The 18,154-nt window shown below is 42.6% G+C and overlaps 1 protein-coding gene across 1 annotated transcript in view; it reads right to left on the bottom strand.

Annotated features, from left to right (window-relative positions):
* The window catches only part of LOC128653286 (amine oxidase [flavin-containing] A), a 468,419-nt gene that overhangs the window by 182,254 nt on the left and 268,011 nt on the right, over positions 1-18,154 (bottom strand). The window contains exon 7 of the mRNA XM_053706491.1: positions 12,469-12,618. Within this exon, the coding sequence (XP_053562466.1) occupies positions 12,469-12,618 (150 nt within the window). The remainder of the gene's footprint in view (positions 1-12,468; positions 12,619-18,154) is intronic.

The following is an 18,154-nucleotide window of genomic DNA, read 5'->3' as shown; positions in this document are numbered from 1 at the left end:
GTCTGATTGAAACCGTATGAACTTGGCCCTCGCTAGCTGAGGCCAAGCCTTGAGAGCATTGAATATCGCTCTCAGTTCCAGAATATTTATCGGTAGAAGAGATTCTTCCCGAGACCAAAGACCCTGAGCTTTCAGGGATCCCCAGACCGCGCCCCAGCCCATCAGACTGGCGTCGGTCGTGACAATGACCCACTCTGGTCTGCGGAATGTCATCCCTCGTGACAGGTTGTCCAGGGACAGCCACCAACGGAGTGAGTCTCTGGTCCTCTGATTTACTTGTATCTTCGGAGACAAGTCTGTATAGTCCCCATTCCACTGACTGAGCATGCACAGTTGTAATGGTCTTAGATGAATGCGTGCAAAAGGAACTATGTCCATTGCCGCTACCATCAACCCGATCACTTCCATGCACTGAGCTATGGAAGGAAGAGGAACGGAATGGAGTATCCGACAAGAGTCTAGAAGTTTTGTTTTTCTGGCCTCTGTCAGAAAAATCCTCATTTCTAAGGAGTCTATTATTGTTCCCCAGAAGGGAACCCTTGTTGACGGAGATAGAGAACTCTTTTCCACGTTCACTTTCCATCCGTGAGATCTGAGAAAGGCCAGGACAATGTCCGTGTGAGCCTTTGCTTGAGGAAGGGACGACGCTTGAATCAGAATGTCGTCCAAGTAAGGTACTACAGCAATGCCCCTTGGTCTTAGCACAGCTAGAAGGGACCCTAGTACCTTTGTGAAAATCCTTGGAGCAGTGGCTAATCCGAAAGGAAGCGCCACGAACTGGTAATGTTTGTCCAGGAATGCGAACCTCAGGAACCGATGATGTTCCTTGTGGATAGGAATATGTAGATACGCATCCTTTAAATCCACTGTGGTCATGAATTGACCTTCCTGGATGGAAGGAAGAATAGTTCGAATGGTTTCCATCTTGAACGATGGAACCTTGAGAAACTTGTTTAAGATCTTGAGATCTAAGATTGGTCTGAACGTTCCCTCTTTTTTGGGAACTATAAACAGATTGGAGTAGAACCCCATCCCTTGTTCTCTTAATGGAACGGGATGAATCACTCCCATTTTTAACAGGTCTTCTACACAATGTAAGAATGCCTGTCTTTTTATGTGGTCTGAAGACAACTGAGACCTGTGGAACCTCCCCCTTGGGGGAAGTCCCTTGAATTCCAGAAGATAACCTTGGGAGACTATTTCTAGCGCCCAAGGATCCAGAACATCTCTTGCCCAAGCCTGAGCGAAGAGAGAAAGTCTGCCCCCCACCAGATCCGGTCCCGGATCGGGGGCCAACATTTCATGCTGTCTTGGTAGCAGTGGCAGGTTTCTTGGCCTGCTTTCCCTTGTTCCAGCCTTGCATTGGTCTCCAAGCTGGCTTGGCTTGAGAAGTATTACCCTCTTGCTTAGAGGACGTAGCACTTTGGGCTGGTCCATTTCTACGAAAGGGACGAAAATTAGGTTTATTTTTTGCCTTGAAAGGCCGATCCTGAGGAAGGGCGTGGCCCTTACCCCCAGTGATATCCGAGATAATCTCTTTCAAGTCAGGGCCAAACAGCGTTTTCCCCTTGAAAGGAATGTTAAGTAGCTTGTTCTTGGAAGACGCATCAGCCGACCAAGATTTCAACCAAAGCGCTCTGCGCGCCACAATAGCAAACCCAGAATTCTTAGCCGCTAACCTAGCCAATTGCAAAGTGGCGTCTAGGGTGAAAGAATTAGCCAATTTGAGAGCATTGATTCTGTCCATAATCTCCTCATAAGGAGGAGAATCATTGTCGACCGCCTTTATCAGCTCATCGAACCAGAAACATGCGGCTGTAGCGACAGGGACAATGCATGAAATTGGTTGTAGAAGGTAACCCTGCTGAACAAACATCTTTTTAAGCAAACCTTCTAATTTTTTATCCATAGGATCATTGAAAGCACAACTATCCTCTATGGGTATAGTGGTGCGTTTGTTTAAAGTGGAAACCGCTCCCTCGACCTTGGGGACTGTCTGCCATAAGTCCTTTCTGGGGTCGACCATAGGAAACAATTTTTTAAATATGGGGGGAGGGACGAAAGGAATACCGGGCCTTTCCCATTCTTTATTAACAATGTCCGCCACCCGCTTGGGTATAGGAAAAGCTTCTGGGAGCCCCGGCACCTCTAGGAACTTGTCCATTTTACATAGTTTCTCTGGGATGACCAACTTGTCACAATCATCCAGAGTGGATAATACCTCCTTAAGCAGAATGCGGAGATGTTCCAACTTAAATTTAAATGCAATCACATCAGGTTCAGCTTGTTGAGAAATGTTCCCTGAATCAGTAATTTCTCCCTCAGACAAAACCTCCCTGGCCCCATCAGACTGAGTTAGGGGCCCTTCAGAAATATTAATATCAGCGTCGTCATGCTCTTCAGTATCTAAAACAGAGCAGTCGCGCTTACGCTGATAAGTGTTCATTTTGGCTAAAATGTTTTTGACAGAATTATCCATTACAGCCGTTAATTGTTGCATAGTAAGGAGTATTGGCGCGCTAGATGTACTAGGGGCCTCCTGAGTGGGCAAGACTCGTGTAGACGAAGGAGGGAATGATGCAGTACCATGCTTACTCCCCTCACTTGAGGAATCATCTTGGGCATCATTGTCATTGTCACATAAATCACATTTATTTAAATGAATAGGAATTCTGGCTTCCCCACATTCAGAACACAGTCTATCTGGTAGTTCAGACATGTTAAACAGGCATAAACTTGATAACAAGTACAAAAAACGTTTTAAAATAAAACCGTTACTGTCACTTTAAATTTTAAACTGAACACACTTTATTACTGCAAATGCGAAAAAACATGAAGGAATTGTTCAAAATTTACCAAATTTTCACCACAGTGTCTTAAAGCCTTAAAGGTATTGCACACCAAATTTGGAAGCTTTAACCCTTAAAATAACGGAACCGGAGCCGTTTTGAGCTTTAACCCCTTTACAGTCCCTGGTATCTGCTTTGCTGAGACCCAACCAAGCCCCAAGGGGAATACGATACCAAATGACGCCTTCAGAAAGTCTTTTCTAAGTATCAGAGCTCCTCTCACATGCGACTGCATGCCATGCCTCTCAAAAACAAGTGCGCAACACCGGCGCGAAAATGAGGCTCTGCCTATGCTTTGGGAAAGCCCCTAAAGAATAAGGTGTCTAAAACAGTGCCTGCCGATATTATTATATCAAAATACCCAGATAAAATGATTCCTCAAGGCTAAATATGTGTTAATAATCAATCGATTTAGCCCAAAAAAAGTCTACAGTCTTAATAAGCCCTTTTTGAAGCCCTTATTTACAATCGTAATAAACATGGCTTACCGGATCCCAGAGGGAAAATGACAGCTTCCAGCATTACATCGTCTTGTTAGAATGTGTCATACCTCAAGCAGCAAGAGACTGCTCACTGTTCCCCCAACTGAAGTTAATTGCTCTCAACAGTCCTGTGTGGAACAGCCATGGATTTTAGTGACGGTTGCTAAAATCATTTTCCTCATACAAACAGAAATCTTCATCTCTTTTCTGTTTCTGAGTAAATAGTACATACCAGCACTATTTCAAAATAACAAACTCTTGATTGAATAATAAAAACTACAGTTAAACACTAAAAAACTCTAAGCCATCTCCGTGGAGATGTTGCCTGTACAACGGCAAAGAGAATGACTGGGGTAGGCGGAGCCTAGGAGGGATCATGTGACCAGCTTTGCTGGGCTCTTTGCCATTTCCTGTTGGGGAAGAGAATATCCCACAAGTAAGGATGACGCCGTGGACCGGACACACCTATGTTGGAGAAATACACAGTCTCTCCAGAAATATATGACTGAACATACCTCACTGCTGCATAGCATGAAACCGTTCCTCACACTGAAGTTTTCTGTACTCCTCAGCCTCTGTGGGAACAGCAATGGACCTTAGTTACAAATGCTAAGATCATCATCCTCCAGGCAGCAGTCTTCATCCATCTGCTGCCTGAGAGTAAATAGTACACACCGGTACCATTTAAAATAACAAACTCTTGCTTGAAGAAATTAAAAACTAATATTTTATCACCTCTTTCACTTTACCCTTCCTAGTACTTAGAGTAGGCAAAGAGAATGACTGGGGGTGGAGCTAAGGGAGAAGCTATATAGACAGCTCTGCTGTGGTGCTCTTTGCCACTTCCTGTTAGGAAGGATAATATCCCACAAGTAAGGATGAATCCGTGGACTCGTCTTACCTTTATAGAAGAAAATATAGGTTTACTTTCTTTTAAATAGATGTTCCTGTGTTTAACAAAAAGATTTGTTTTTATGCTTGAGAATGACTGTCTTGTAGAAATTTGTGTTGTCCTTTGAGCAATTGATCTTTGACCTCATGCTACAGTATATAATTACTGTGACTGGCTGTCACAGTGATTGTATACACAGTAACTATCATTTTTGAAAACAGCAGCATGAGATAAATGCTGATCACAATTGTGCCCCACGTCGGCACCCTCTACAAGAGGCACCCTCTACAAGACGTAAAGGGTCAAAATCCTTTACAACTAATATTATCAAATGTGAAACATTTTTAAAACATCCTATATAAAAAAAGGCCAGGTATGTTTGTCAGATGCAGTCATGTGCAGTAGAGACTGCGCAAGGACAAACATACCTGGCCTTTAGGATCAACTTCAGATCAGATCGACCGTTGCGGGGCCTGGTCGTGGTCGGGCGGAGTGGCGGGAAAGTCGCAAAGGGGGTGTGGCCGGACTGGAAGTGGGTGTGGTCGACCGGCAATGAACGTGGCCTGAGAGCGACAAAGAGTGGGGAGAGATAGAGGGGGCAAAAGAGAGGGGGGAGAGAGAAAGAGAGCTAAAGAGAGGGGGGAGAGAGAAAGAGAGCAAAAGAGAGGGGGGAGAGAGAGAGTTAAAGAGAGGGGAGAAAAAGCAAAAGAAAATGGAGAGAGAGCAAAAGAGAGGAGGAGAGAGAACAAAAGAGAGGGGGAGAGAGAGCTAAAGAGAGGGGGAGAGAGCTAAAGAGAGATTTAAAGAGGGGAAGAGAGAGTTAAAGAGAGGGGGAGAGCGAGAGCAAAGGAGAGGGGGAAGAGAGAGCAAAGGAGAGGGGGAAGAGAGAGCAAAGCAGAGGGGGAAGAGAGAGCAAAAGAGGGGGGAGAGATTGCAAAATAGGTGGGGGAGAGAAGAAAAGAGGGGGCGAGAGCAAAAGAGAGAGGGAGAGAGCAAAAGAGAGGGGGGAGAGAGCAAAAGAGAGGGGAGAGAGAGCAAAAGAGAGGGGAGAGAGAGGAATAGAGCAAAAGAGAGGGGGAGAGAGAAAGAGAGCAAAAGGGGGGGAGAGAGAGTTAAAGAGAGGGGAGAGAGAGATTTAAAGAGAGGGGAGAGAAAGCAAAAGAAAATGGAGAGCAAAAGAGAGGGGGAGAGCAAAAGAGAGGGGGAGAGAGAGAGAGAAAGAGAGGGGGAGAGAGAGCTAAAGAGAGGGGGGAGGGGGGAGAGAGAGTTAAAGAGGGGAAGAGAGAGTTAAAGAGAGGGGGAGAGCGAGAGCAAAGGAGAGGGGGAAGAGAGAGCAAAGCAGAGGGGGAAGAGAGAGCAAAGGAGAGGGGAGAGATTGCAAAACAGGTGGGGGAGAGAAAGCAAAAGAGGGGGGAGAGAGAGGAAAAAAGGGGGGAGAGAGAGGAAAAGAGCGGGGCGAGAGCAAAAGAGAGGGGGAGAGAGCAAAAGAGAGGGGGGAGAGAGCAAAAGAGAGGGGAGAGAGAGCAAAAGAGAGGGGGAGAGAGAGCAAAAGAGAGGGGGAGAGAGAGCAAAAGGAGAGGGGGGAGTGAGAGCAAAAGGAGAGGGGGGAGTGAGAGCAAAAGGAGAGGGGGAGAGAGAGCAAAAGGAGAGGGGGGAGAGAGAGCAAAGCAGAGGGAGAGGGGGAGAGAGAGCAAAGGAGAGGGAGAGGGGGAGGAGAGAGCAAAGGAGAGGGGGGAGAGAAAGCAAAGGAGAGGGGAGAGAGGGAGCAAAGGAGAGGGGGAGAGAGAGCAAAGGCGAGAGGGGAGAGCAAAAGAGGGAGGGGAGAGCAAAAGAGAGAGGGGAGAGCAAAAGAGAGGGGGAGAGAGGGCAAAAAAGAGAGGGGGAGAGAGGGCAAAAAAGAGAGGGGAGAGAGCAAAAGAGAGGGGGGAGAGAGAGAGAGAGCAAAAAAAAGGGGGAGAGAGAGAGAGAGCAAAAGAGAGGAGGAGAGAGAGCAAAAGAGAGGGGGAAGAGAGAAAGCAAGGGGTGGGACCGCTGTACTACAAAAAAATGGCCCGTGTGCATGGGCTTTAGGACTAGTATAAAATAAATGCATAGTTAGCAAAATCATGTTGATAAAGTATCTATAAATATGAAAATAAAATTAATTAAATCCTTAAATATTATATATTCACGTAATTAAGAATGAATCACTTTATAAATAATATATTGCTTAAAATCTAGAAGAAAAAACATAATTTATGTAAGAACTTACCTGATAAATTAATTTCTTTCATATTAGCAAGAGTCCATGAGCTAGTGACGTATGGGATATACATTCCTACCAGGAGGGGCAAAGTTTCCCAAACCTCAAAATGCCTACAAATACACCCCTCACCACACCCACAAATCAGTTTAAAGAATAGCCAAGCAGTGGGGTGATAAGAAAAAAGTGCGAAAGCATATAAAATAAGGAATTGGAATAATTGTGCTTTATACAAAAAAATCATAACCACCACAAAAAAGGGCGGGCCTCATGGACTATTGCTAATATGAAAGAAATGAATTTATCAGGTAAGTTCTTACATAAATTATGTTTTCTTTCATGTAATTAGCAAGAGTCCATGAGCTAGTGACGTATGGGATAATGACTACCCAAGATGTGGATCTTTCCACGCAAGAGTCACTAGAGAGGGAGGGATAAAATAAAGACAGCCAATTCCTGCTGAAAATAATCCACACCCAAAATAAAGTTTAATGAAAACATAAGCAGAAGATTCAAACTGAAACCACTGCCTGAAGTACTTTTCTACCAAAAACTGCTTCAGAAGAAGAAAACACATCAAAATGGTAGAATTTAGTAAAAGTATGCAAAGAGGACCAAGTTGCTGCTTTGCAAATCTGATCAACCGAAGCTTCATTCCTAAACGCCCAGGAAGTAGAAACTGACCTAGTAGAATGAGCTGTAATCCTTTGAGGCGGAGTTTTACCCGACTCGACATAGGCATGATGAATTAAAGATTTCAACCAAGATGCCAAAGAAATGGCAGAAGCTTTCTGGCCTTTTCTAGAACCGGAAAAGATAACAAATAGACTAGAAGTCTTTCGGAAAGACTTAGTAGCTTCAACATAATATTTCAAAGCTCTAACAACATCCAAAGAATGCAACGATTTCTCCTTAGAATTCTTAGGATTAGGACATAATGAGGGAACCACAATTTCTCTACTAATGTTGTTGGAATTCACAACCTTAGGTAAAAATTCAAAAGAAGTTCGCAACACCGCCTTATCCTGATGAAAAATCAGAAAAGGAGACTCACAAGAAAGAGCAGATAATTCAGAGACTCTTCTGGCAGAAGAGATCGCCAAAAGGAACAAAACTTTCCAAGAAAGTAATTTAATGTCCAATGAATGCATGGGTTCAAAAGGAGGATCTTGAAGAGCCCCCAGAACCAAATTCAAACTCCAAGGAGGAGAAATTGACTTAATGACAGGTTTTATACGAACCAAAGCTTGTACAAAACAATGAATATCAGGAAGATTAGCAATCTTTCTGTGAAAAAGAACAGAAAGAGCAGAGATTTGTCCTTTCAAAGAACTTGCGGATAAACCTTTATCTAAACCATCCTGAAGAAACTGTAAAATTCTCGGAATTCTAAAAGAATGCCAAGAAAAATGATGAGAAAGACACCAAGAAATATAAGTCTTCCAGACTCTATAATATATCTCTCTAGATACAGATTTACGAGCCTGTAACATAGTATTAATCACAGAGTCAGAGAAACCTCTTTGACCAAGAATCAAGCGTTCAATCTCCATACCTTTAAATTTAAGGATTTGAGATCCTGATGGAAAAAAGGACCTTGCGACAAAAGGTCTGGTCTTAGCGGAAGAGTCCACGGATGGCAAGAGGCCATCCGGACAAGATCCGCATACCAAAACCTGTGAGGCCATGCCGGAGCTACCAGCAGAACAAACGAGCATTCCTTCAGAATCTTGGAGATTACTCTTGGAAGAAGAACTAGAGGCGGAAAGATATAGGCAGGATGATACTTCCATGGAAGTGATAATGCATCCACTGCCTCCGCCTGAGGATCCCGGGATCTGGACAGATACCTGGGAAGTTTCTTGTTTAGATGAGACGCCATCAGATCTATTTCTGGAAGTTCCCACATTTGAACAATCTGAAGAAATACCTCTGGGTGAAGAGACCATTCGCCCGGATGCAACGTTTGGCGACTGAGATAATCCGCTTCCCAATTGTCTATACCTGGGATATGAACCGCAGAGATTAGACAGGAGCTGGATTCCGCCCAAACCAGAATTCGAGATACTTCTTTCATAGCCAGAGGACTGTGAGTCCCTCCTTGATGATTGATGTATGCCACAGTTGTGACATTGTCTGTCTGAAAACAAATGAACGATTCTCTCTTCAGAAGAGGCCAAGACTGAAGAGCTCTGAAAATTGCACGGAGTTCCAAAATATTGATCGGTAATCTCACCTCCTGAGATTCCCAAACTCCTTGTGCCGTCAGAGATCCCCACACAGCTCCCCAACCTGTAAGACTTGCATCTGTTGAAATTACAGTCCAGGTCGGAAGAACAAAAGAAGCCCCCTGAATTAAACGATGGTGATCTGTCCACCACATTAGAGAGTGTCGTACAATCGGTTTTAAAGATATTAATTGAGATATCTTTGTGTAATCCCTGCACCATTGATTCAGCATACAGAGCTGAAGAGGTCGCATGTGAAAACGAGCAAAGGGGATCGCGTCCGATGCAGCAGTCATAAGACCTAGAATTTCCATGCATAAGGCTACCGAAGGGAATAATTGTGACTGAAGGTTTCGACAAGCTGAAATCAATTTTAGACGTCTCTTGTCTGTCAAAGACAGAGTCATGGACACTGAATCTATCTGGAAACCCAGAAAGGTTACCCTTGTCTGAGGAATCAATGAACTTTTTAGTGAATTGATCCTCCAACCATGATCTTGAAGAAACAACACAAGTCGATTCTTATGAGATTCTGCTAAATGTGAAGACTGAGCAAGTACCAAGATATCGTCCAAATAAGGAAATACCACAATACCCTGTTCTCTGATTACAGACAGAAGGGCACCGAGAACCTTTGTAAAAATTCTTGGAGCTGTAGCTAGGCCAAACGGCAGAGCCACAAACTGGTAATGCTTGTCCAGAAAAGAGAATCTCAGGAACTGATAATGATCTGGATGAATCGGAATGTGCAGATATGCATCCTGTAAATCTATTGTGGACATATAATGCCCTTGCTGAACAAAAGGCAAGATAGTCCTTACAGTTACCATTTTGAACGTTGGTATCCTTACATAACGATTCAATATTTTTAGATCCAGAACTGGTCTGAAGGAATTCTCCTTCTTTGGTACAATGAAGAGATTCGAATAAAACCCCAGCCCCTGTTCCAGAACTGGAACTGGCATAATTACTCCAGCCAACTCTAGATCTGAAACACATTTCAGAAATGCTTGAGCTTTCACTGGATTTACTGGGACACGGGAAAGAAAAAATCTCTTTGCAGGAGGTCTTATCTTGAAACCAATTCTGTACCCTTCTGAAACAATGTTCTGAATCCAAAGATTGTGAACAGAATTGATCCAAATTTCTTTGAAAAAACGTAACCTGCCCCCTACCAGCTGAGCTGGAATGAGGGCCGCACCTTCATGTGGACTTAGAAGCTGGCTTTGCTTTTCTAGAAGGCTTGGATTTATTCCAGACTGGAGATGGTTTCCAAACTGAAACTGCTCCTGAGGATGAAGGATCAGGTTTTTGTTCTTTGTTGAAACGAAAGGAACGAAAACGATTATTAGCCCTGTTTTTACCCTTAGATTTTTTTATCCTGTGGTAAAAAAGTTCCTTTCCCACCAGTAACAGTTGAGATAATAGAATCCAACTGAGAACCAAATAATTTGTTACCCTGGAAAGAAATGGAAAGTAGAGTCGATTTAGAAGACATATCAGCATTCCAAGTTTTAAGACATAAACCTGACATCAACTCTGATAATATCAAAAATGGCATCACAGATAAAATTATTAGCATGTTGAAGAAGAATAATAATATTATGAGAATCATGATCTGTTACTTGTTGCGCTAAGGTTTCCAACCAAAAAGTTGAAGCTGCAGCAACATCAGCCAATGATATAGCAGGTCTAAGAAGATTACCTGAACACAGATAAGCTTTTCTTAGAAAGGATTCAATTTTCCTATCTAAAGGATCCTTAAACGAAGTACCATCTGACGTAGGAATAGTAGTACGTTTAGCAAGGGTAGAAATAGCCCCATCAACTTTAGGGATTTTGTCCCAAAATTCTAATCTGTCAGACGGCACAGGATATAATTGCTTAAAACGTTTAGAAGGGGTAAATGAATTACCCAAATTATTCCATTCTCTGGAAATTACTTCAGAAATAGCACCAGGAACAGGAAAAACTTCTGGAATAACCACAGGAGATTTAAAGACCTTATCTAAACGTTTAGATTTAGTATCAAGAGGACCAGAATCCTCAATTTCTAAAGCAATTAGTACTTCTTTAAGTAAAGAACGAATAAATTCCATTTTAAATAAATATGAAGATTTATCAGCATCAACCTCTGAGACAGAATCCTCTGAACCAGAAGAGTCATTAGAATCAGAATGATGATGTTCATTTAAAAATTCATCTGTATAAAGAGAAGTTTTAAAAGATTTTTTATGTTTACTAGAAGGAGGAATAACAGACATAGCCTTCTTGATGGATTCAGAAACAAAATCTCTTATGTTATCAGGAACATTCTGAACATTAGATGTTGATGGAACTGCAACAGGTAATGGTACATTACTAAAGGAAATATTATCTGCATTAACAAGTTTGTCATGACAATTAATACAAACAACAGCTGGAGGAACAGCTACCAAAAGTTTACAGCAGATACACTTAGCTTTGGTAGTTCCAGCACCAGACAGCGATTTTCCTGAAGTATCTTCTGACTCAGATGCAACGTGAGACATCTTGCAATATGTAAGAGAAAAAACAACATATAAAGCAAAATTGATCAAATTCCTTAAATGACAGTTTCAGGAATGGAAAAAAATGCCAAGGAATAAGCTTCTAGCAACCAGAAGCAAAGAAAAATGAGACTTAAATAATGTGGAGACAAAAGCGACGCCCATATTTTTTTAGCGCCCAATAAGACGCCCACATTATTTGGCGCCTAATGCTTTTGACGCCAAAAATGACGCCACGTCCGGAACGCCGACATTTTTGGCGCAAAAGAACGTAAAAAATTACGCAACTTCCGGCGACACGTATGACGCCGGAAACAGAAAATATTTTTTGCGCCAAAAAAGTCCGCGCCAAGAATGACGCAATAAAATGAAGCATTTTCAGCCCCCACGAGCCTAACAGCCCACAGGGAAAAAAGTCAATTTTTTAAGGTAAGAAAAATGATTGATTCAAGTGCATTATCCCAAATATGAAACGGACTGTCTGAAAATAAGGAATGTTGAACATCCTGAGTCAAGGCAAATAAATGTTTGAATACATATATTTAGAACTTTATTAAAAAAGTGCCCAACCATAGCTTAGAGTGTCACAGAAAATAAGACTTACTTACCCCAGGACACTCATCTACATGTTTGTAGAAAGCCAAACCAGTACTGAAACGAAAATCAGCAGAGGTAATGGTATATATATATAAGAGTATATCGTCGATCTGAAAAGGGAGGTAAGAGATGAATCTCTACGACCGATAACAGAGAACCTATGAAATAGACCCCGTAGAAGGAGATCATTGAATTCAAACAGGCAATACTCTCCTCACATCCCTCTGACATTCACTGCACGCTGAGAGGAAAACCGGGCTCCAACCTGCTGCGGAGCGCATATCAACGTAGAATCTAGCACAAACTTACTTCACCACCTCCATAGGAGGCAAAGTTTGTAAAACTGATTTGTGGGTGTGGTGAGGGGTGTATTTATAGGCATTTTGAGGTTTGGAAAACATTGCCCCTCCTGGTAGGAATGTATATCCCATACGTCACTAGCTCATGGACTCTTGCTAATTACATGAAAGAAATATATTATCTAAACTTAGGAGACTGATATACATGCAAATTAAATAGTATATTAACTATTTTTAAATATATTTGCAAGTCTATTTTGATCAGAGGTGATGTTAATTTTCTTCTAGAAACTAACAAGTTGCAGTCATAGCTTTATTACATTGATAACCCTTATTATATTATGTATTTACCTTATAGATTTCATGGTTTAGGGTCTCCACAACAACACTGTCGCCTGACTGATCAATCCTGACTACTGGTCTTTGTAACTTCACCCGGTCTTCTAATATTTCCATCAGTTTCTCACTGATTTGCCCAGCACCTCCAACAAATTTCCTTTCCTGCCAAAATAAATAAATTCCTCTAATAAGCAACAGCAATGATTAATATAGACGACTTTAAAGAGATATGAAACACAAAAATTTTCTTCCGTGATTCAGACAGAGGGGCATATTTATCAAGCTCCGTATGGAGCTTAAGGCCCCTTGTTTCTAAAGACCGCTGCTCCATAACTTGTCCGCCTGCTCTGAGGCCGTGGACAGAAATCAACCTGATCGAATACGATCAGGTTGATTGACACCCCCTGCTAGCGGCCGCAAATCTGCAGGGGGCGGCATTGCACCAGCAGTTCACACGAACTGCTGGTGCAATGATAAATGCCGACATTGTATGCTGTCAGCATTTATCGATGTGCAGCGGACATGATACGCTACTTCGTATCATGTCCGCTTGCACATTGATAAATATGCCCCAGAGAATACAATTTTAAACAACTTTCTAATTTACTTCTATTATTTAATTTGCTTCATTCTCTTGGTATCCTTTATTGAAAAACAGAAATGTGCAGCAACCAATCAGCAACTCTTGAACCTACCTAGGTATGCTTTTCAACAAAGGATACCAAGAGAACTAAACAATTTAGATAATACAAGTGAATTGGAAAGTTTTTTTAGTTGAATGCTCTGTCTGAATTCTGAAAGAAAAAAATGAGTTTCATGTCTTTTTTTTCTTTTTCTTTATTATTTTTTTATTGAAGGTTTTACATATTATAGACATCATAAGGATTACATCATGATGCAGAACTTACAACAAGATATTCTCTACAAAACATTGCAAAATGCACAATGAGTCTCTTAAATTGCTAATCTGTAACCTGACTTAAACTTAGTCTGAATTAGTAGAAAACTAATCTAGAACAAAAACAAAACGTAGCAGAATCTGACATTTGCTATACCTACTTTAGAGGTAATTACTTCTTCAATGAACAATTGTTTCCAGAATAAAATGCCTTAACATTTGCATAGTTATATACAACAGTAAGAAAATAAAATGATGGATGAGTGTAATCCATTCTTGAATCATGGTTAAACTCAGCTAACAAATAGTCCCTATATATGAGTCCCAAAAGAAAAGCATATCATGGTACATTTCTAATCTATTGCTTTTAAGGAAAAAATATCTCTCCAGGGTGATGAGATTTTGTGCTTTATTTCTCCATTCTCCCACAGAAGGAGCAGCATTAGATTTCCAATGAGAGGCTATCAAAATTTTTGCCGCATTTAGGAAGATTTGTGCTAGAAGTTTCTTTATCGCACATTGCACTTCGCTATAGGTGTTGAATAAACATATCCTTGGTGAAACTGGAAGGTTACTGGACAGGACTGTATTGACCTCTTTTAATATTAATTTCCAGAAATCCTGGATTATGTGACAAGACCACCATATATGACCCATATTTCCCATATCTAAATTACACCTCCAACATCTATCAGAGGCTCTGCCGAACATATGTTTGAGTCTGAGCGGTGTGAGATACCACCTTAATATAATCTTGTAATTTGTTTCTAGCCTTTGAGTGGAGTGTGCAGAGTGGGCTGTTATATTAAAGATGTTTTGCCAATCTTTAGCATCGAATTGAACTCCTAGATCTCTCTCCCAAGCCCTAATATACTTGTGTGGTTTTGGAGATGTTACTTTCAGCAATATGTTGTACATTTGTGAGATAATTCCTTTTTGTGGGAGAGTTGTGTAACACATTTTTTCAAATGTGGTGAGTGGTCTTAAAAACAGAATTTATGTTTACCTGATAAATTTCTTTCTCCAACGGTGTGTCCGGTCCACGGCGTCATCCTTACTTGTGGGAATATTCTCTTCCCCAACAGGAAATGGCAAAGAGAGCACAGCAAAAGCTGCCCATATAGCCCCCCTCTGGCTCCGCCCCCCAGTCATTCGACCGACGGTTAGGAGAAAAAGGAGAAACTATAGGGTGCCGTGGTGACTGTAGTGTATAAAGAAAGAAATTCATCAAACCTGATTAAAAACCAGGGTGGGCCGTGGACCGGACACACCGTTGGAGAAAGAAATTTATCAGGTAAACATAAATTCTGTTTTCTCCAACATTGGTGTGTCCGGTCCACGGCGTCATCCTTACTTGTGGGAACCAATACCAAAGCATTAGGACACGGATGAAGGGAGGGAGCAAATCAGGTTACCTAAACGGAAGGCACCACGGCTTGCAAAACCTTTCTCCCAAAAATAGCCTCCGAAGAAGCATAAGTATCGAATTTGTAAAATTTGGCAAAAGTGTGCAGAGAAGACCAAGTCGCTGCCTTACATATCTGATCAACAGAAGCCTTGTTCTTGAAGGCCCATGTGGAAGCCACAGCTCTAGTAGAGTGAGCTGTGATTCGTTCAGGAGGCTGCCGTCCGGCAGTCTCATAAGCCAATCGGATGATGCTTTTCAGCCAAAAAGAAAGAGAGGTAGCAGTAGCTTTCTGCCCTCTCCTCTTACCAGAATACACAACAAACAAAGATGAAGTCTGTCTGAAATCCTTTGTTGCTTCTAAATAGAACTTTAACGCACGAACCACATGTAGATTGTGTAACAAGCGTTCCTTCTTTGAAACTGGATTCGGACACAGAGAAGGAACAACAATTTCCTGGTTGATATTCCTGTTGGAAACGACCTTTGGAAGAAAACCAGGCTTGGTACGTAAAACTACCTTATCTGTATGGAATACCAGATAGGGAGAATTACATTGCAAAGCAGATAATTCAGAAACTCTTCTAGCAGAAGAAATAGCAACCAAAAACAGAACTTTCCAAGATAATAACTTAATATCTATGGAATGCATGGGTTCAAACGGAACCCCCTGAAGAACTGAAATAACTAAATTCCAAGGAGGAGTTATGGGTCTGTAAACAGGCTTGATTCTAACTAATGCCTGTACAAACACTTGTACATCTGGCACTGCTGCCAGACGTTTGTGTAGCAAAACAGACAGAGCAGATATCTGTCCTTTTAAGGAACTAGCTGACAAACCTTTATCCAGACCTTCTTGGAGAAAGGAAAGTATCCTAGGGATTTTAATTCTACTCCAAGGGAACCCCTTGGATTCGCACCAACAGATATATTTTTGCCATATCTTATGGTAAATCTTCCTAGTTACAGGTTTTCTGGCTTGAACCAGAGTATCTATGACTGAATCTGAAAACCCACGCATAGATAGATTTAAGCGTTCAATTTCCAAGCAGTCAGTTGGAGAGAGACTAGATTTGAATGTTCGAACGGACCTTGTACCAGAAGATCCTGTCTCAAAGGTAGCTTCCATGGTGGAGCCGATGACATATTCACCAGGTCTGCATACCAAGTCCTGCGAGGCCACGCAGGAGCTATCAGAATCACAGAGGCCTTCTCCTGTTTGATCCTGGCTACAAGCCTGGGAAGGAGAGGAAACGGTGGAAACACATAAGCTAGGTTGAACGACCAAGGCGCCACTAATGCGTCCACCAGTGTCGCCTTGGGGTCCCTGGATCTGGATCTGTATCGAGGAACCTTGGCGTTCTGGCGAGACGCATTCAGGTCCATATCTGGAATGCCCCATAGTTGGATTAACTGGGCAAAAACCTCCGGGTGGAGTTCCCACTCCCCCGGATGAACAGTCTGGCGACTCAGATAATCCGCCTCCCAGTTGTCCACATCTGGGATGTGAATTGCAGATAGGTGGCAGGAGTGATCCTCCGCCCATATGATGATCTTGGATACCTCTCTCATCGCTAAGGAACTCCTTGTTCCCCCCTGATGATTGATGTACGCTACAGTCGTCATGTTGTCCGACTGAAACCTTATGAATTTGGCCTTTGCTAGGAGAGGCCACGCCAGGAGCGCATTGAATATCGCTCTCAGTTCTAAAATGTTTATCGGGAGAAGAGACTCTTCTCGAGACCATAGACCTTGAGCTTTCAGAGATTCCCAGACCGCACCCCAGCCTAAGAGACTGGCGTCAGTCGTGACAATGACCCATTCTGGTCTGCGGAAACTCATTCCCTGAGACAGGTGATCGTGAGACAACCACCAGCGGAGAGAATCCCTGGTTACCTGGTCTACTTGAATCTGGGGAGACAAGTCTGCATAGTCCCCATTCCACTGTTTGAGCATGCACAGTTGTAATGGTCTTAGATGAATCCGAGCAAAAGGAACTATGTCCATTGCTGCAACCATCAATCCTACTACTTCCATGCACTGAGCTATGGAAGGCTGAGGAATAGAGTGAAGAACTTGACAAGCGTTTAGAAGTTTTAACTTTCTGACCTCTGTCAGGAATATCTTCATTTCTAAAGAATCTATGATTGTTCCCAAAAAGGGAACTCTTGTTGACGGGGACAGGGAACTCTTTTCTACGTTCACCTTCCACCCTTGAGACCTGAGAAAGGCTAGAACTATGTCTGTATGAGCCTTTGCTTTGGAAAGAGACGACGCTTGGATTAGAATGTCGTCTAGATAAGGTGCTACAGCAATGCCCCTCGGTCTTAGAACCGCTAGAAGGGACCCTAGCAGCTTCGTGAAAATTCTGGGAGCAGTGGCTAAACCGAATGGAAGAGCCACGAACTGGTAATGTTTGTCCAAAAAGGCGAACCTCAGGAACTGATGATGATCTTTGTGGATAGGAATATGCAGATACGCATCCTTTAAGTCCACGGTAGTCATATATTGACCTTCCTGGATTGTTGGTAAGATTGTCCGAATGGTTTCCATTTTGAATGATGGAACTCTGAGGAATTTGTTTAGGATTTTTAGATCCAGAATTGGCCTGAAAGTTCCCTCTTTTTTGGGAACTACGAACAGATTCGAGTAAAAACCCCGACCTTGTTCCACTGTTGGAACTGGGTTTATCACTCCCATTTTTAATAGGTCTCCTACGCAATGTGAGAATGCCTGTCTCTTTATCTGGTCTGAAGATAAGCGAGACATGTGGAACCTTCCCCTTGGAGGGAGTTCCTTGAACTCTAGAAGATACCCCTGAGAGACTATTTCTAGCGCCCAGGGATCCGGAAACGTCTCTTGCCCAAGCCTGAGCGAAGAGAGAAAGTCTGCCCCCCACGAGATCCGGTCCCGGATCGGGGGCTACCCCTTCATGCTGTCTTGGTAGCAGCAGCAGGCTTCTTGGCCTGTTTACCCTTATTCCAGCCTTGCCATGGTTTCCATGCTGGTTTAGGCTGGGAAGAGTTGCCTTCTTGTCTGGAGGCCGCAGAGTTAGGATTCGGTCCGTTCCTGAAATTGCGAAAGGAACGAAAATTGGATTTGTTCTTAGCCTTGAAAGGCCTATCCTGTGGAAGGGCATGTCCCTTTCCACCGGTAATGTCCGAAATAATCTCTTTCAATTCCGGCCCGAAAAGGGTCTTATCCTTGAAAGGAATATTAAGCAATTTATTCTTGGACGACACGTCCGCCGACCAGGATTTTAGCCAGAGCGCTCTGAGCGCCACTATTGCAAAACCTGAATTTTTTGCCGCTAATTTAGCCAGTTGGAAAGCGGCATCCAAAATAAAGGAATTAGCCAATTTTAGTGCGTGAATTCTGTCCATGACTTCATCATA

This window comes from Bombina bombina, chromosome 3, assembly GCF_027579735.1.
Source record: "Bombina bombina isolate aBomBom1 chromosome 3, aBomBom1.pri, whole genome shotgun sequence".
NCBI classification, from domain to species: Eukaryota; Metazoa; Chordata; class Amphibia; order Anura; family Bombinatoridae; genus Bombina; species Bombina bombina.
The sequence above is the reverse complement of the archived record's forward strand: the minus strand, read 5'-3'. Positions and strand labels throughout refer to the sequence as shown.